Genomic DNA, 21139 nt, shown 5'->3' on the forward strand with positions numbered 1-21139 from the left:
TAGAACCCAAATCAACCAAAAACATAAATAGGCTTTCTATGGCCCACTATTTGTGAGAGAGATGGCACGCTCAGGACTGGCACACAAGCCCAAAGGCCAATATTAATCTCCCACTGATTGATTTATTGATTTTTTCAGGTTGAATTTAGAACCCAAATAAAGCAAAAAAAAAAAAAAGGGCTTTCTATGGCCCAGTGAGTGATGATGCACACAGGAGTCAGGAGTGGCACACAAGCCCTGAGGCCAATATTTTTCTCCCACTGATTGATGTAGTGATTTTTTCAGGTAGATTTTATAACCCAAATCAAGCAAAAAAATAAATAGGCTTTCTATGGCCCACTGAGTGAGAGATGGCACACACAGGGATGGCACTCTAGCAGAAATGTCAATCTTAATCCCCCACAAAAAAAAAAAAAAACAGGGAGTGTCCAACAATTACTATCTCCCTGCAGTAATCTCAGCCAGGTATGGCAGGCAGCAATAAGGAGTGGACTGATGCACAAATTAAATAAAAAGTGTGGACAAACAAAAAAGATAGCTGTGCAGAAAGGAAGGAACAAGAGGATTTGTGCTTTGAAAAAAGCAGTTGGTTTGCACAGCGGCGTACACACAGCAATGCAGCTATCAGGGAGCCTTCTAGGGCAGCCCAATGAGCTACAGCGCTGAGGGGAAAAAAAAATGTAGCTTCCACTGTCCCTGCACACCGAAGGTGGTGTTGGGCAGTGGAAATCGCTACAGCACAAGCGGTTTGGTGGTTAATGGACCCTGCCTAACGCTATCCCTGCTTCTGACGAAGCGGCAGCAACCTCTCCCTAAGCTCAGATCAGCAGCAGTAACATGGCGGTCGGCGGGAACGCCCCTTTATAGCCCCTGTGACGCCGCAGACAGCAAGCCAATCACTGCAATGCCCTTCTCTAAGATGGTGGGGACCAGGACCTATGTCATCACGCTGCCCACACTCTGCGTTTACCTTCATTGGCTGAGAAATGGCACTTTTCGCGTCATTGAAACGCGACTTTGGCGCGAAAGTCGCGTACCGCATGGCCGACCCCGCACAGGGGTCGGATCGGGTTTCATGAAACCCGACTTTGCCAAAAGTCGGCGACTTTTGAAAATGAACGACCCGTTTCGCTCAACCCTAGTAGTAACCAGTTGCCCAGTATCAGCCTGAGCCAGACGCCTCGAAAGTGGCATAACTTTTTATGTATTTGATAGGGGGCTTAGCCACATCCTGTTCCGACCATGCTTCAGCCATATTGGCCTACCTGGCAGGGAATAACATGAAAAGGCTAAAAGTCACAATATTTTTGCACAACTTCCTTGTTTTAAATATTTTTGGTGACTTATTAAGGTGTTTTTATTCCTGAATTTGGACCCTAAATATTCACAATTAAGTTTCATTTAAATTGTTTAATTAAACTGCTCTGGTCATGCTTCGGGGTTTTAGGCCCCATTGCAGCCACATCTCTACCATTGCAAAGTTTAGGCAGATGGAAGCACATCTTAAGCTGATAATAATGATTATTAATACGCTACAGCCTAAGTATATAATGGCTTATGTCCAAGAAAGCAATTAGATTTTAGGTTTCAATAGTTGAATAACTGAAATTTTTTTTTAGCAATGTAATAAAGTAAAATATGGGAAAAATATTCCAGCAAAAACACGTTATCGACCAGAAGGGAGAAAAGTGACAATTATGATAATGGAAATGTGTAGAATCTAATTATTTTGGAATTTACTAAATAGAATGATAACGTTTCTGCAAAAGCTGTATTGATGACCAACATTAAAAAAGATAATATACAAGAAAGAAATCATATAACAGACTAAATCTGTCTTTGTAAAAGGGAATAAAAGCAGGGAAATACCTTGTGGAGTCCACTGTTTTATTGTTCCAATTCATCATTAAAATTTTTTCTTGAATTATAGTATTATACTATTATGTGTCTATATACCAAACCTGTGTGTATCCATGGTAACAGACTACAAAATAACTCCTGTGTAGTCTGGTTCTTCAGTAATATTTTTTATCTGTCACCTGGACCTTCCATTGGTGCAATCTGCACAGCTGCACAAGGGGGCCACATTCACCTCCAAAGTGGGTGAAATTGTGCATTATGATGAGCCATTGGACTGCAAAGTGCCTATGTATTATTCTTGCACATGAGCCCTCTTCTTTCTTTGTCCGCTCCTGATACATTAAGTCGGTAAAAGGGAATCTGTCACTAGGATTTTGCTAACGCAATTGAGAGCAGCATAATGTATGGAAAGAGACCCTGATTCCAGCGATGTATCACTTAGTTTACTGGGTGCAGCAGTTGTGACCTAATCTAAGTTTTTAGATGTATGCATGAAGCAGAGCTCATAAAGCTGCCTCGGCCCCAGCACAGCTTTCTGTGTACATTGTCTATTGAACTGTTTATCAGACGAGGGGGCATGAATGGACTACTTGGTGCAAAGGAGGTACTCTGGACAGTGATAATCTCTTTCTGATGAAACATTAATTGTATGGAATCAACAGCACACAGCCTAATAAGTGACACATCGCTGAAAGCTGTGTCTACCTCATGCTATCAGCAGATTATATAGCAAAAACATGCTACATCTGTACCCTTTATTTAACAAGAGATAGGGTACAGATGTAGGTGAGTGTGATTTGAGGATTGTACTATACCTACATTAGAGTTGTAGATAAAACGTTGCAAAGCTTAGAAGGATGGAAGCTGTATTAAGATGGTTGCAAATGTGTACATAACCTATAATGAAAACAGAAAATGGAAAAATAATGATCAAGGAGAGACAAAATTAGAAAGGGAAATAGAAAGATGAATAGTGAGAGGGTCATATTGCTATTACATGATGACTGTTCATTCAGTTAAAATAATCTGTCTCTAGGGTTTTGCAGCCTAATCTGAAAGCAGTATGACATAGAGACAGAGACCCTGATTCCAGTGATGTGTCACTTACTAGGCCCTTTTCTAAGTTTTATCACTAGAGGAATACTAAACTTGTTGCCCTTTACTCCTCCATATTCATGAGTTCTTTATAACCCCTCCCCCACCACTGGTTGGCAGCTTTCTGGCTATGTACAGTGCACACACAAAAGCTGCCAATCAGTGGTGTGGGCGGGGTTTCACAGAGCTCAACATTCAGGGAACTGCTAAATCATCAGCAGATAAAATAGAGATATTATGAAAACTGCAGCAAGCAGCCCGGTAAGTGATACATCACTGGAATCAGGGTATTTGCCCCTACATCATGCTGCTCTCTGATGGGGTAGCAAAAACCTGGGAGAGATTCTCTTTAACAATGTATTCTAGTGAAAGTTTGATAGCTTAAAGTATATTTGGTAGAAATTGCTGTAAGAAGAGGATCAGTGGGTAATTCATCTAGGTGAAGAGATTTTTGTTTTCATTCATTAATGTGGGTGCCATAACAATAATAAAAGGAAGAAGACAAAATGGGCTAAAATGATGATAATCTGATATTTGTTGATAAGTATTGTATCTGAGCAAATGATTATAGACATGTCACCGGAAAAACTTTACTGACGCAGATTCTCTTGTCTTTCTGCAGACAGCAATTTTGTCTTGGGGAACGCTCAGGTGCTGAACTTGTTCCCCATAGTCTATTGCTCCGATGGGTTCTGTGACTTGACGGGATTTGCCCGAGCTGAAGTGATGCAGAAGAGTTGTGCCTGTAAGTTCCTCTATGGCCAGGAAACCAGCGAACAGCTAAAAGTGCAGATCCAGAAAGCTCTGGACGAGAAAAGGGAGTTTAAGACAGAAATCATTCTCTATAGGAAGACTGGTGAGTAATAACTTGTGTAAGCGTACCTCATCATGATCATACTGTTATTTCTGCAGGTATTCCTACTTAGAACAGCGGACTTTGAATGCGTATTTCACTGTACTATTTACGATGAAGTAGTTCATTAGCATTAAGTCAATAAGACCAATGTTATTAATGAGCCTACTTCATGGTACAATATAAAAAATCTGTGGGTAAAGAATGTTCTAGGTGTAAGAAAATATTCCAATATATCATAATATATGCCAATATAACAGCACTGAAAACAAATTAATAATTAATAAACCGAGTCCATCGGGGGATATGCTAGCTTTCTTTATTTTCATGTGTTTCCATTTCAGGCATTTGTTACCTAGCATAATACCTCTTCTCCATAGCTGGCCATTCTGCTTAGTGGCCATGAGTTTCTGCAATGGCAGGACCGCTGTTTTTTCCAGCCTCGGCTTAGGCTACTTTCACACTGGCGTTTTTTGTAATCCGTCACAATGCGTCGTTTAGGGGAAAAAATGCATCCTGCAAAGTTGTTTGCAGGATGCATTTTTGCCCCATAGCGTAACATTACCGACGCATTGCGACGTATTGTCACACGTCGCAACCGTCGTGCGACGGTTGCGCCGTGTTGTGGCGGACCGCCGGGAGCAAAAAACGTTAAATGTAACATTTTTTGCTGCCGACGGACCGCTTTTTCCGACCGCGCATGCGCGGCCGGAACTCCGCCCCCACCTCCCCGCACCTCACAATGGGGCAGTGGATGCGCCAGAGAAATGCATCCGCTGCACCCCTTGTGCGGCGCATCAAACGCTAGCGTCGGAATCTCGGCCCGACGCAATGCGACGGGCCGAATCCGACGCTAGTGTGAAAGTAGCCTTAGCTGAGAGATCTCAGCCTATTATGTGTATGGAGAGACTTGGCTATTAAGAAGAGTCAGGCAGGAAACAAAATGGAGGGGATCCACTCTCTTGACTAGTCGTCTTAATTAACTTATCTCCAGTCCCATTTACTGTTGTGTTTTCTCTGAAATGTCACAGTATAGATGCTTGTGATGAGGAATCAGTCACCAATTCGTGCCGCCTGTGCTTCATGCTGCGTGAATTACATCACAGGTTCCATTTTAAAGTGAATTTGTTTACAAATATGATAACACAAACTGCATACATTAGTAAATCGATCCCTTAGATCTGATGAGGCTGGTGTACTTACTTTGGAAATCTAAGTCAGAATGGCTGTATAATCATTTGTGAATTTTCCCTTCTAGTATTAAATTTCCAGTTTTTTGAGTCCATCAGTTGTATCATCATTAGAAGCCCTTCTATAGGCTGTAAGACCATATTCATCAATGTAGAACATGCATAATTTCATAAATATTGTATGCATAATTGTTTATATTACAAATTTAAAGGGAACCTGTCACCCCCCCCCCCCCCCGCCCCCGGCATTTTTAACTACACCTTGTGTAGCACTAATGCTGCATTCTGTCAAGGTGGCTCTTTTATTTGGGGTCCCTTCCAACTCTGCAATATCACTTTTTATAATTCGCCCGCCATACCTTTAGTCTGTCCAGGGGGCACGTCTTTTCCCCCCGGACACAAACACCTCCCAGCCATCGCTCAGCCCCTCCGTGCGCCAGGCGCCACCTCCTGTGCCTTCATTAACGTCCCCGGCGCCTGCGCTATACAAGGTGGCTCTTTTAGTTAAAAACGCCAGGGGGGGTGGGGGGGGGGGGTGACAGGTTCCCTTTGAACTACTTCCAAGTGCTATGAAGCCATTATATACAGTGCTCAGCATAAACGAGCACACACCCTTCCAAAAGGATGGAATGGAATTCTTAACCACCAAAGATAGGTGTATTAATATTGGTTTGTGCAAAGGGTCAATGCCTTCCATATCCAATGACAAAAGGCTATTTGAGGGGTGTTAGGTACATTTTTATTTAATAATTGATTAATGAAAAGGGAGACCTCTTCCCAGAATTTTCTTAATTTGGGACATTTCCAGAAAATGTTGCAAAATATCACTTTCCTGCCCACAGTTCCTCCAACATTGGCAAGAGGGGTTTGACAATACTTTAGCTAATCTAACTGAAGAGAATTCCCATTTTATAATAGATTTATAGTATGACTTGTGAAGTGACATGCATATGTCAGAGGAGTAGGTGAGTTTTATACTTTCCTGCCATTGTTCTGGAGAGAATTGATTCCTTAAAGGGAACCTTTCAGCAGGATTGTGCACAGTAACCTACAGACAGTGTCAGGTCGGCGCCGTTATACTGATTAAAATGATACCTTGGTTGATGAAATCCATCTGGTGGTTGTTTTTTAATGTTTATTTTCGGTTTTTAAGTAATGATATGCTCGTGCATGGGCATATCATTAAAGGGAATCTGTCACCCAAAATTCGCCTATAAGCTAAGGCCACCAGCATCAGGGGCTTATATACAGCATTCTATATTCCTTGCATAAAGGTTAAAAATGGCCCCATAAGATGCTCCATAGACACATTTGCCAAATGTAACGCTGCACAAATGTTGATTATGGCTCCATAAGATGCTCCATAAAGATATTTGCCCCATATAGTGCTGCACAAACCTTGATTATATTTAAGAAAAAAGGAGCGCACTCAGCTATCTTAGGTTGGTGCTGGCTGTACTTGGGAAAACCCAACAACAAGTCCAATATAGAAAAATCAGCCGCACTCTTATGGTATATCTTTGCAAAAATGTGATGTATTTATTCGCATGTGTTGAGACAAAATTTGTATATATATACACACACAGCATGGAGTATAAACGGAGTAGTAACGTTTCGACCCTGCCTCGGGTCTTTCTCAAACTGCGTCTTCTAGATAGTGTGCAAAATTAGAAGTGTGGTCCCTTTAAGGGCTCCAATTGTTGTGGTGTCACACGCCCACAGAAGCAGGACGTCCTGACACCACAACAATTGGAGCCCTTAAAGGGACCACACTTCTAATTTTGCACACTATCAAGAAGACGCAGTTTGAGAAAGACCCGAGGCAGGGTCGAAACGTTACTACTCCGTTTATACTCCCTGCTGTGTGTGTATATATATACAAATTTTGTCTCAACACATGCGAATAAATACATCACATTTTTGCAAAGATATACCATAAGAGTGCGGCTGATTTTTCTATATCAAACCTTGATTATGGCTCCATAAGATGCTCCATACAGACACTTGTCCTATATAATGCTCCAAAAACGTTAATTATGGCCCCATAAGATGCTCCATAAAAATATTTGCGCCATATAGTGCTGCACAAACGTTGATTATGGCCCCATAAGATGCTCCATAAAGATATTTGCGCCATATAGTGCTGCACAAACATTGATTATGGCCCCATAAGATGCTCCATAAAGTTTATGATGGGCCCCATAAGATGCTCCATACAGACACTTGCCCCATATAATGCTGCACAAACGTTGATTATGGCCCCATAAGATGCTCCATAAAGATATTTGCGCCATATAGTGCTGCACAAACGTTGAATATGGCCCCATAAGATGCCCCATACAGACACTTGCCCCATTTGCTGTTGCTGCGATAAAAAAAGAAAATCACATACTCACCTCTCCATCGCTCAGGCCCCCGACACTTTCAATATTCACCTGACTTCGTTCCGGCGCCGCTCCATCTTCAGCGTCTTCTGCACTGACGTTTAGGCAGAGGGCGCGCACTAATCACGTCACCGCGCCCTCTGACCTGAGCGTCACTGCAGAAGACGCTGAAGACGGAGCGGCGCCGGAATGAGGAGCAGGTGAATATCGCGCAGCACTGCGCTCCCCTCCCCGTTATACTCACCTGCTGCTGGCGCAGTGCAGTCCCTGCTTCCCCGGCGCCGCAGCTTCTTCCTGTATTGAGCGGTCACCGTTACCGCTCATTACAGTAATGAATATGCGGCTCCACCCCCATGGGGGTGGAGCCGCATATTCATTACTGTAATGAGCTGTACCATGTGACCGATCAGTACAGGAAGAAGCTGTGGCGCCGAGGAACTACGGACCTGCAGGGACCGCGCCAGGAGCAGGTGAGTATAATTAGACAGCCCCCGCTCCCCCTCCCCTGCCGACCCCTGGGTATGACTCGAGTATAAGCTGAGAGGGGGACTTTCAACCCCAAAAAATGGGCTGAAAATCTCGGCTTATACTCGAGTATATACGGTAAATATTTCCAGTAAATTGATGCTTTTGCACAAAGTTTTTCTTTTTCTCAAATATAGCAGGAGAAAATGGACCCCAAATTTGTTGTGCAATTTCTCCTGAGTACACTGATGCCACATATTTGCTGGAAAACTACTGTTTGGGTGCATAGCAGGGCTCAAAAGGGAAGAAGCACCAATAGAATTATGAGCGCAATTTTGGCTGGAATAGATAGCGGATGCCATGTCCCATTTGAAGAGCCCCTGAAATGCCAAAACTGCAAAGAACCCCCACAAGTGACCCCATTTTGTAAGCTACACCTCTTCAGTCATTTATCTAGGGGTGTAGTGAGCATGTCTAACCCTCAGGCTATTCACAAATTTAAATTGTTTAACATTGGACTGCGGTAATGAAAAATTACCATTTTTTTTCTCAACTAAAATGTTGCTTTGGCTCCAAATTTTTTATTTTCAAAAAGGGATAATATGAAAAAATGAATGGCACAATTTGTTACGCAATTTCTCCTGAGTAAGCCAATGAACTTTGAACTTCAGATTTTGTTGGTATAGTTTGAGGGTGCCATATCACATTACCAGAAGAGCAGAAAACCCCCATAAATGACCTGATTTACACCACCAAATGAATACATGTAGGTGTGCGGTGATCATGCTGACACCACATGGGCCTCACAGAATTTTATACCGTTGGGCAGTGAAGAAAAAAATAAATTACATTTTTTACCACTAAAATGTTGTTTTAGCCCCAAAATTTTTAATTTTTATAAGGGCTAATAAGGAAAATTGGATTTCACAGTTTATTGAGCAATTTATGCTCAGTGAGCCAATACCCTCCATGTAATCAGAAAATACTTTTCAGGCACAGTGGAAAGCTCAGAAGGGAAGGAGCGCCATATTGTGGAGCAGATTTTACTGTTTTGGTTTGCAGGTGCCATGACCCATTGGAAGAGCTCTTGAGGTGTCAGAACAGCAGAACTCCCCCATAAATGACCTCATTTTACAAACTGCTCCGCTCAATTAATTAATCTAAGTGATCATATTGACACCACAGGTGTGTCACAGAATTTTATACCATTGGGCAGTGAAGAAAACATAATTACATTTTTACCACATTTCAGAATTCACAGCTTTTTCACACTTGGGAACTAGAAAAAAATGGCACCAAAATTTGTCACACAATTTCTGCTGAGTGTGGCAATATCCTAAATGTGGCTGTGTACAGTACTGTTCAGCCACATGGCAAGACTCTGGAGGGAAAGAGCGCTATTCGACTCATAGAGAACACATTTTTGTAGAACATTCTAAGGACTCCATATACAGAGCCCCTATGGGCCAGAAGAGCAGATTTTGCCCTCAAGTGACTCTATTTTGGAAATTACACCCCTTAATGAATTAATCTATAGGTGTAGTGACAAGTCATCATGGGAGAACATGCTCGGATAGCGTCTTATCCGAGCATGCTCGGATGTTATCCAAGTATCTTGGGTGTGCTCATATATTATGTTTGTGTCCCCGTGGCTGCATGATTTGCAGCTTTTAGACAGCCTGAACACGTGGGGATTACCTGTCTATTAGGGAATTCCCACATGTGTTCAGGCTGTCTAACTACTGCAAATAATGCGGCCCCAGGGATGCAAACATATCATTCGAGCACTCCCAGGATGTTCGGATAACACCCGAACATGCTCAGACAAGATGTTATCTGTTATGAAAGGCAATTCAGAATCACAATGGACATGGAGGTCAGAGCACATACAGTGAACTGACAATAACCCAAAATAATAGAACGAGCTCTCAGACGTGGGAACTCTGCAGACCGCAATCCCTAAGCCTATCAAACCACACTAAAGGTAGCCGTGGAGCGCTCCTGACCAGAACCTAGGCGCCTCGTCACAGCCTGAGAAACTAGCTAATCCTGAAGATAGAAAAATAAGCCTACCTTGCCTCAGAGAAATTCCCCAAAGGAAAAGGCAGCCCCCCACATATAATGACTGTGAGTAAGATGAAAACACAAACATAGAGATGAAACAGATTAGCAAAGTGAGGCCCGACTAGCTGAACAGAACGAGGATAGGGAAGATAACTTTGCGGTCAGCACAAAAACCTATAAAAAACCACGCAGAGGGGACAAAAAGACCCTCCGCACCGACTAACGGTACGGAGGTGGTCCCTCTGCGTCTCAGAGCTTCCAGCAGGCGAGAAAAACCAATAAAGCAAGCTGGACAGAAAAATAGCAACAAAATAAGATAAGCAAAACTTAGCTTTGCAGAGCAGCAGGCCACAGGAATGATCCAGGGAAAAAACAAGTCCCACACTGAAACATTGACAGGAAGCATAGATCAAAGCATCAGGTGGAGTTAAGTAGAGAAGAAGCTAACGAGCTCACCAGATCACCTGAGGGAGGAAACTCAGAAGCTGCAGTACCACTTTCCTCCACAAACGGAAGATCCCAGAGAGAATCAGCCGAAGTACCACTTGTGACCACAGGAGTGAACTCTGCCACAAAATTCACAACAGTACCCCCCCCTTGAGGAGGGGTCACCGAACCCTCACCAGAGCCCCCAGGCCGACCAGGATGAGCCACATGAAAGGCACGAACAAGATCGGGAGCATGGACATCAGAGGCAAAAACCCAGGAATTATCCTCCTGAGCATAACCCTTCCATTTAACCAGATACTGGAGTTTCCGTCTTGAAACACGAGAATCCAAAATCTTCTCCACAATATACTCCAATTCCCCCTCCACCAAAACCGGGGCAGGAGGCTCAACAGATGGAACCATAGGTGCCACGTATCTCCGCAACAATGACCTATGGAATACGTTATGTATGGAAAAAGAATCTGGAAGGGTCAGACGAAAAGACACAGGATTAAGAACCTCAGAAATCCTATACGGACCAATAATACGAGGTTTAAACTTAGGAGAGGAAACCTTCATAGGAATGACGAGAAGATAACCAAACCAGATCCCCAACACGAAGTCGGGGACCCACACGGCGTCTGCGATTAGCGAAAAGTTGAGCCTTCTCCTGGGACAAGGTCAAATTGTCCACTACCTGAGTCCAAATCTGCTGCAACCTGTCCACCACAGTATCCACACCAGGACAGTCCGAAGACTCAACCTGTCCAGAAGAGAAACGAGGATGGAACCCAGAATTGCAGAAAAACGGTGAAACCAAGGTAGCCGAGCTGGCCCGATTATTAAGGGCGAACTCAGCCAAAGGCAAAAAGGACACCCAGTCATCCTGATCAGCAGAAACAAAGCACCTCAGATATGTTTCCAAGGTCTGATTGGTTCGCTCGGTCTGGCCATTAGTCTGAGGATGGAAAGCCGAGGAAAAAGACAAGTCAATGCCCATCCTACCACAAAAGGCTCGCCAAAACCTCGAAACAAACTGGGAACCTCTGTCAGAAACAATATTCTCTGGAATGCCATGCAAACGAACCACATGCTGGAAGAACAAAGGCACCAAATCAGAGGAGGAAGGCAATTTAGACAAGGGTACTAGATGGACCGTCTTAGAAAAGCGATCACAGACCACCCAAATGACTGACATCTTTTGAGAAACGGGAAGGTCAGAAATAAAATCCATAGAGATATGTGTCCAAGGCCTCTTCGGGACCGGCAAGGGCAAAAGCAACCCACTGGCACGAGAACAGCAGGGCTTAGCCCGAGCACAAATCCCACAGGACTGCACAAAAGCACGCACATCCCGCGACAGAGAGGGCCACCAAAAGGATCTAGCCACTAACTCTCTGGTACCAAAGATTCCAGGATGACCAGCCAACACCGAACAATGAAGTTCAGAGATAACTCTATTCGTCCACCTATCAGGGACAAACAGTTTCTCCGCTGGGCAATGATCAGGTTTATTAGCCTGAAATTTTTGCAGCACCCGCCGCAAATCAGGGGAGATGGCAGACACAATTACTCCTTCCTTGAGAATACCCGCCGGCTCAGATAAACCCGGAGAGTCGGGTACAAAACTCCTAGACAGAGCATCCGCCTTCACATTTTTAGAGCCCGGAAGGTACGAAATCACAAAGTCAAAACGGGCAAAAAACAACGACCAACGAGCTTGTCTAGGATTCAAGCGCTTGGCAGACTCGAGATAAGTCAAGTTCTTATGATCAGTCAATACCACCACGCGATGCTTAGCTCCTTCAAGCCAATGACGCCACTCCTCGAATGCCCACTTCATGGCCAGCAACTCTCGGTTGCCCACATCATAATTACGCTCAGCAGGCGAAAACTTCCTGGAAAAGAAAGCGCATGGTTTCATCACTGAACAACCAGAACCTCTCTGCGACAAAACAGCCCCTGCTCCAATCTCAGAAGCATCAACCTCGACCTGGAACGGAAGAGAAACATCTGGTTGACACAACACAGGGGCAGAAGAAAAACGACGCTTCAACTCCTGAAAAGTTTCCACAGCAGCAGAAGACCAATTGACCACATCAGCACCCTTCTTGGTCAAATCGGTCAATGGTTTAGCAATACTAGAAAAATTGCAGATGAAGCGACGATAAAAATTAGCAAAGCCCAGGAACTTTTGCAGACTTTTCAGAGATGTCGGCTGAGTCCAATCATGGATGGCTTGGACCTTAACAGGATCCATCTCGATAGTAGAAGGGGAAAAGATGAACCCCAAAAATGAAACCTTCTGCACACCAAAGAGACACTTTGATCCCTTCACAAACAAAGAATTAGCACGCAGGACCTGAAAAACCGTTCTGACCTGCTTCACATGAGACTCCCAATCATCCGAGAAGATCAAAATGTCATCCAAGTACACAATCAGGAATTTATCCAGGTACTCTCGGAAGATGTCATGCATAAAGGACTGAAACACTGATGGAGCATTGGCAAGTCCGAACGGCATCACGAGATACTCAAAATGACCCTCGGGCGTATTAAATGCAGTTTTCCATTCATCACCTTGCTTAATTCGCACCAGATTATACGCACCACGAAGATCTATCTTTGTGAACCAACTAGCCCCCTTAATCCGAGCAAACAAATCAGATAACAATGGCAAGGGGTACTGAAATTTAACCGTGATCTTATTCAGAAGGCGGTAATCTATACAAGGTCTCAGCGAACCATCCTTCTTGGCTACAAAAAAGAACCCTGCTCCTAATGGCAACGATGACGGGCGAATATGCCCCTTCTCCAGGGATTCCTTCACATAACTGCGCATAGCGGTGTGCTCAGGCACGGACAAATTAAACAATCGACCTTTTGGGAATTTACTACCAGGAATCAAATTGATAGCACAATCACAATCCCTATGCGGAGGTAGGGTATTGGACTTGGGCTCATCAAATACATCCCGGTAATCAGACAAGAACTCTGGGACCTCAGAAGGAGTGGATGACGAAATTGACAGAAATGGAACATCACCATGTACCCCCTGACAACCCCAGCTGGACACCGACATGGATTTCCAATCTAATACTGGATTATGGGCTTGTAGCCATGGCAACCCCAACACGACCACATCATGCAGATTATGCAACACCAGAAAGCGAATAACCTCCTGATGTGCAGGAGCCATGCACATGGTCAGCTGGGTCCAGTATTGAGGCTTATTCTTGGCCAAAGGCGTAGCATCAATTCCTCTCAATGGAATAGGACACTGCAAGGGCTCCAAGAAAAACCCACAACGCTTAGCATATTCCAAGTCCATCAAATTCAGGGCAGCGCCTGAATCCACAAATGCCATGACAGAATATGATGACAAAGAGCAGATCAAGGTAACGGACAGAAGAAATTTTGACTGTACAGTACCAATGGTGGCAGACCTAGCGAATCACTTAGTGCGCTTAGGACAATCAGAGATAGCATAAGTGGAATCACCACAGTAGAAACACAGACCATTCAGACGTCTATGTTCTTGCCGTTCAACTCTGGTCAAGGTCCTATCACACTGCATAGGCTCAGGTTTAAGCTCAGGTAATACCGCCAAATGGTGCACAGGTTTACGCTCACGCAAGCGTCGACCGATCTGAATGGCCAAAGACATAGACTCATTCAAACCAGCAGGCATAGGAAATCCCACCATGACATCCTTAAGGGCTTCAGAGAGACCCTTTCTGAATATTGCTGCCAGCGCAGATTCATTCCAATGAGTGAGCACTGACCACTTTCTAAATTTCTGACAATATACCTCTATCTCATCCTGAGCCTGACAAAGAGCCAGCAAATTTTTTTCTGCCTGATCCACTGAATTAGGCTCATCGTACAGCAACCCAAGCGCCAGGAAAAACGCATCGATATTACTCAATGCAGGATCTCCTGACGCAAGAGAAAACGCCCAGTCCTGAGGGTCGCCGCGCAAAAAAGAAATGACGATCCTAACCTGTTGAATTGGGTCACCAGAAGAGCGAGGTTTCAAAGCCAGAAATAGTTAACAATTATTTTTGAAACTCAGAAATTTAGTTCTATCTCCAAAAAACAAATCTGGAATAGGAATTCTCGGTTCAAGCAAAGAATTCTGGACCACAAAATCTTGAATATTTTGAACTCTTGCCGTGAGCTGATCCACACATGAAGACAGACCTTTAATGTCCATTGCTACACCTGTGTCCTGAACCACCCAAATGTCTAGGGGAAAAAAAAGACAAAACACAGTGCAAAGAAAAAAAAATGGTCTCAGAACTTCTTTTTTCCCTCTATTGAGAATCATTAGCACTTTTTGCTTCCTGTACTGTTATGAAAGGCAATTCAGAATCACAATGGACATGGAGGTCAGAGCACATACAGTGAACTGACAATAACCCAAAATAATAGAACGAGCTCTGAGACGTGGGAACTCTGCAGACCGCAATCCCTAAGCCTATCAAACCACACTAAAGGTAGCCGTAGAGCGCTCCTGACCAGAACCTAGGCGCCTCGTCACAGCCTGAGAAACTAGCTACTCCTGAAGATAGAAAAATAAGCCTACCTTGCCTCAGAGAAATTCCCCAAAGGAAAAGGCAGCCCCCCACATATAATGACTGTGAGTAAGATGAAAACACAAACATAGAGATGAAACAGATTAGCAAAGTGAGGCCCGACTAGCTGAACAGAACGAGGATAGGGAAGATAACTTTGCGGTCAGCACAAAAACCTATAAAAAACCACGCAGAGGGGACAAAAAGACCCTCCGCACCGACTAACGGTACGGAGGTGGTCCCTCTGCTTCTCAGAGCTTCCAGCAGGCGAGAAAAACCAATAAAGCAAGCTGGACAGAAAAATAGCAACAAAATAACATAAGCAAAACTTAGCTTTGCAGAGCAGCAGGCCACAGGAATGATCCAGGGAAAAAACAAGTCCCACACTGAAACATTGACAGGAAGCATAGATCAAAGCATCAGGTGGAGTTAAGTAGAGAAGAAGCTAACGAGCTCACCAGATCACCTGAGGGAGGAAACTCAGAAGCTGCAGTATCACTTTCCTCCACAAACGGAAGATCCCAGAGAGAATCAGCCGAAGTACCACTTGTGGCCACAGGAGTGAACTCTGCCACAAAATTCACAACAGTTATCCAAGCGCATTCACCCATCACTAGTAGGGATGATTTTGCTCCATGGGTATTTTCCAGAAAAAAGCAGCAGTGGATGTTGCTGAGTGAAAATTGCAAATCTGCCATTCTAATGCCTATATATTGTAGTGCCCATACATTGTATTACACATACATTATGCCCAGCTCGTGCTTCTGGAGATATGCACCCATAAATTAAGCGGACTGTCAGTACTATGTAGGATGCTAGCAGGTGCATAGGATGCAGTGACACACAGGAGGCAGAGCAAGGGTCAACAGGTTCTTTATGTATAGGAACAGTAATGGTACAAGAAGGGGGTAAAGGATGTGATAGGAGGATGTGGGAAAGTCAAATGCACGAGACTATAACAGGTTAACGTATCAGTCTCTATGTGGTGGAGGCAGGTGGCTGGACGATCTCTCAGTGGCACCTCAGGCAGCGCGAGATGTTTCCGATCCGGTCCCGCAGATGAGCGATGCACTTTCTCCTTGCAATGACGAATCCTCCGGGTTCTTCGGCACACGATCTCCTGATCCATGCGCACAGTGTGGCAGAGGTGATGGTCGGCGGCACAGAAGACAAAGCAGAAAGTTCAGTGAGCAAGGACGCAGTAGAAGCACACAGTCCAGCGGACACAGCCACAGGCACGGGCCGGTCCTCAGCAGGCACTGCAAGGATGGGACTAAGCGGTGCCTCCGCAGTTGTGAGTGGATCAAAGGTCCGTACTCTTTCCTGGTCACTACCTGGTGAGGAAGTCTCTCTGGGCTGAGGGTAGGACGTGTCGGCAGTCTGGCTAGCTGGGGGTATAGGCACAGCTAGCGGGCATGGGTCCATGAAGAGGGAGTTAATCATCTTACTACTCACAAGTTACCACCAAATGTCTTGTCTTCCTCCTCAAACTGTTATTTATGTTGGAGCCACCCCCATCAGTGAGGTGCCCTGAAATGCTCCTGTCCAATCTCTTCCCCCAGAAACACTGATGACAGCCCCGATGTTTCCAGCCCAGATACACAGGAGACACCGTTAGCTTGGCTCTCCACCCCACAACTACAGAAATGCCAAACATGTGGATGCTAAATGTGGTTTAGGCACACTGTGGGGCTAAGAAGGGAGGGGGTCATGTGGATTCAGGAGCACAGAATTCACTGAATTTCTGTTGGGGGGCAAGGAGCCATATCGCTTTCCAGAGCATTTGTTCTATCAGTACCATGGAAGCCCACTCTTTTTCCATTGACGGATGATGGACCTAAGTTGTTTTTTTGTGGATTGAGTTTTAGATATTATTGAGAATATTTTACATACCATTTTTGATCACATTAATCCTGTTTTCTCTACGCTGAGCACGTACATCAGAGTTTCTATCTAAATCTCTGAATAGCGTAATTCACATGAAACCCCTGAAGAATTCATTCACTTTAGTGAAGCAGCAGAGTTACTCTGGACTCTGGCCTCTGTTCAGGGGTGTCCTTCTTTTGAGAGGTGCACAAAACTGTGGCCGACCACACTTTTATGCACGCTTAATAAGACGGACACCACTGGATGTTAGGCCAGACGACGTCCAGAGTGTCTACATCTGCCTCCTTAAAGGGAACCTCCCGCTGAAGGATTTCTCTAAATCAAATATTTGAGGTTTTTGCACCATGGCCTTGAATAAAATTGTTAGAAAATTTCTTTTTTGGGGGTGAAAAATAACAAATCTTGCTTGCAATTAATGGCCCACACTTGTAGGAGTAATTTGTAGTATGGTATCCGATAGAAAATGTTGATTCTGAAAGGAACCTAAATGGTTTCAGACAAATATGTTGGGATGAACTCATTCATGTTGAGCACTGTACCAGAGTCTTTTATGGGGGCTATACTGTTCCTTTATATGCCTCCAATTTCATAGAAATGTACAACCTCTCAGCTTTATTCTATGTGGTCATGATGAAGTCCCTTTGTCATATGTATCTTTTACCACGGCGTAATGTGCGCCTGTCGGAACTATGTATTCCAATGAATATGGCCATGGCTCTGCTTGAGGTTCATCTAAAATACAAAGTGCTTTGAATTATGTTGGCGCTGTATGAAAAAAAAATGGAATCCTGTATGTGGCACAGGGACAAGCCATTTGGACTATTCTATGTACAGCAGCTATTTGACGAATTAGAGAGTTACTAACAAAGAATAGCCAAATAGACAAGGTTGACCCAACTTATCTGCACATTAATTATTGTACATTGTTCCTTCAGGTCTAGCAGATGTATGTATGAGGCTGCAGCACTGTATGTGTTAGTTACTGACTTGATTAGGTTCACGCCGTGCTTTGATGCTCTATATCTGGCAGCGAGCATTAGCAAAGCTTCCAATTTCTCTTCCAATGTCTGCAGTTCAGTGAATCTTTCCCTTGGTGGTTTCGGGCTTGGATGTTTGTATGAATTAGTCATTATACACAGATGGGACGCATTGTGGGGTTAAATATCTTTTTCAGCTTCCCAATATTTCAGAGTTTCTCTCTGTCCTGTTAGATGCGGAATCTTTGTGTTTACTCTAGATTGCCTATTTCTTATAGCATCGTCATTATGTGCAGAAATGACATTATGCCCACACTGGAAAGCTCTATGGGCGTTATCACTGCCGCTCCCACTTCAGTCAAACTCTTCCATCTATTCATTATATATTGTTTTTAAATTCTAAGAAAATGTCCCCACCTCTGTTTATAGTTTTACTGTATAGTATTAACATCTTTTGTTTTCTTTTAGTAATCTTTGTAAGAAAAAAAAGCTTTTTGCAAACAGTATACAAATTATTGATTTCACCACATCAATAAATTTGCTCCCTCCCATTCCAATCCCCATTAATTCAGACATATTTAATGTCCTGATTTGGAGATAGAACATATAAAGTTACTGGAAAATCATACTACAGCGTAGCCAGTTTTTCATCTTATTTTATTCTCACTTCTCCCATGAGTATTCTGGTTTTGTTTTTGTTTGTTTTTTTGTTTTTAATGTGCCATACAGTTCCAGGGATACAGGACTTTTTATTTAGTGACAATTTTCATTGTCTTGAGGGTACATGGCTCATAAGATCCTCTGGGGCATGTCTTTAGGCTGCTCTGCGTTATTACCCTGTGACCCATGCCCGCTTAGTAAAGACCATGAAAATTAGCACTAAATAATACAGCCCATAGCTATGGAACCATTTAGTGGTTTATAAAAAAAAATTAAAAAAACCTTAATACTCAAGGGAACAGTGAGAATAAAATAAGAACCAAAATTAGCCACCTTTGATCTGATGACACATGAACAGTTTGTAATGTTAAATGTAGGTTAAGTTTAACATTGAGAGACAGAATATCAAAAATAAAATCCAAAAAATTCACATTGTATAAATTATTAAAATGTATTTTCATTTTGCAGTGAGAAATAAGTATTTGATCCCCTACCAACCATTAAGAGTTCTGGCTCCTACCGACCGGTTAGACACTGCTAATCAACTTGTTACCTGCATTAAAGACAGCTGTCTTACATAGTCACCTTTATAAAAGACTCCTGTCCACAGACTCAATTAATCAGTCAGACTCTAACCTCTACAACATGGGTAAGACCAAAGAGTTATATAAGAATGTCAGGGACAAAATCATAGACCTGCACAAAGCTGGAATGGGCTACAAAACCATAAGTAAGACTCTGGGTGAGAAGGAGACAACTGTTGGTGCAATAGTAAGAAAATGGAAGAAACACAATATGACTCTCAATCGAAATCAATCTGGCGCACCATGCAAAATCTCACCTTGTGGGGTATCCTTAATCATGAGGAAGGTGTGAGATCAGCCTAAAACTACACGGGGGGAACGAGTGGTTCGTTTCATGACAGTCGTTCAGTCTAAACAGGCTGCCACTCACCCTCGCTTGTTTATCGGGTGAAATGATCTTTTGTGCTGCACAAAAGATTATCGTTCTCGGCAGCACATTTTCCTCTGTAAACAGGACTGCGTGCTGACGAGAATAATAGCTGCTCATGCACACTGTTACTGGTCCTAAGTGCACATCTAAAGTGTGGTCAGCCTCTCCAAACAATCAAATAACCACCGACCAGCAAACATGTTGGTGGTTGGCGGTTGTTTAACAGCGCATTTTGTGTAATGTAGATGCAACCTTACTGTCTTCACATTTGAACAACAGATTTGGGTGTCAGACTGAAGATTACATGAAACAGCTGCCATGTAATGAAGGCTCGGGGGTGGTTGGATGGAACTGAGCCAGGATGAAACCAATTACACAACTAGAATAGTGATAGTGAATTAGCATTACTGTAAATGTGCCGATAATTGCAATCATTGCTTCTTTACATTGCCCACATAATGTCATAATACAGTTCTGAACTACACTACCCAGGACCATCAAAGTTGCTCTTATTTTTCCTACAAATTTCTGTGTTATCAGAAATTGTGCCACTTCCATCTTCACTATCCGCATCCGAGATGCATTTACATCGGCCAATAATCCGTCACATTCACCCATCGTTCACAATAATTATGGAATGTGAATGGATTGAGAAACTGAACGATTTGTTCAAAGTCGCTTGTTCATCGTGTATAAAGTCATTTGGGTGAGCGAAAGAATTCTCATTCAACTTTCGAAAATTGTGTAATGCAAATGAAGATTGTTTTCTCATTCAAAGATTTCCCTGGCAAAAAGTGGAAAGCCGACTCACTGATAGGGTTAACTATGTTCCAAGGCGATAATAGCTGTGTAGCAGTTGGAGCATTGGAACAAGTAGACATTCGTGATTATCAAGGAGAAAATTTTGCTTTGTCAATTTGAATAAATTTTTATATTTATTTATTTAACATAAAATGAGATAGCTCCTTTCACTTTTTAATGCCAATGCTTCCACGGATCATCATGTGTCTTTCTTAATAATCCTTTTCACCTCTCATACTCAGACTTTTTGCAGATCTATTAAATGCTAGATATATTAGACTAAGCATAATTTAGTGGTTTCCGGCTGCCTGCATTAATGAGAAATCGAGAAGACTTGTACTTACAAGCTGCGTTGTCAATACCAACTCTGTAGGATTTTGTCTCCTGGAGCTACTGCATCTATTTGAAGTTATTTGAGGACACTAATGGTATCATTATTTTTTATTTTCGCTATATTCACATACTGTTATTATAAGATGAATAGTAGTACATTTTATAGAAATATTTTTAGTATTTTAAATAAAGTGACATTCTGTAGAATTTGAGAGGTGCAAATATGAAGGATTTCTAAAATTCTTCAAGATCTTCAGATCATGACAACATTGTTTGGGTGTGATATTTTACTTTATTTAGAACTTTATCTTGAGGGAACACAGGTGATGTTGTTACCGTTTTGATAATATATAACATCGAAGGTCGTCCGCACTGTTGCTGTTCTCGTATCTCAAAACTCTCATTTTATGATAAATTGTTTTGGTTCCTTATCCTGTTTTAACAAAAGTGGTGATTTACGAATTTGGTGGTCTCCTTCTTGGACAATGAGTTATTGACAAACTAAACTGAAATTATCAATTGTGACGCCACAGTTCTTCATTTTCGTAAGACTTTATCTGGCAACAGTGGCAGCTACCAAGGAGACACCTCCTCGCTGTCTCTAAAACCT

The 21139-nt window shown here is 43.0% G+C and overlaps 1 protein-coding gene across 2 annotated transcripts in view; it reads left to right on the forward strand.

Annotated features, from left to right (window-relative positions):
* The window catches only part of LOC138644753 (voltage-gated delayed rectifier potassium channel KCNH8-like), an 824668-nt gene that overhangs the window by 369148 nt on the left and 434381 nt on the right, over positions 1–21139 (forward strand). For both annotated transcript variants that reach the window (XM_069733531.1, XM_069733533.1), the window contains exon 2: positions 3578–3811. In XM_069733531.1, the coding sequence (XP_069589632.1) occupies positions 3578–3811 (234 nt within the window). The remainder of the gene's footprint in view (positions 1–3577; positions 3812–21139) is intronic.

This window comes from Ranitomeya imitator, chromosome 7, assembly GCF_032444005.1.
Source record: "Ranitomeya imitator isolate aRanImi1 chromosome 7, aRanImi1.pri, whole genome shotgun sequence".
In the NCBI taxonomy this organism is placed as follows: Eukaryota; Metazoa; Chordata; class Amphibia; order Anura; family Dendrobatidae; genus Ranitomeya; species Ranitomeya imitator.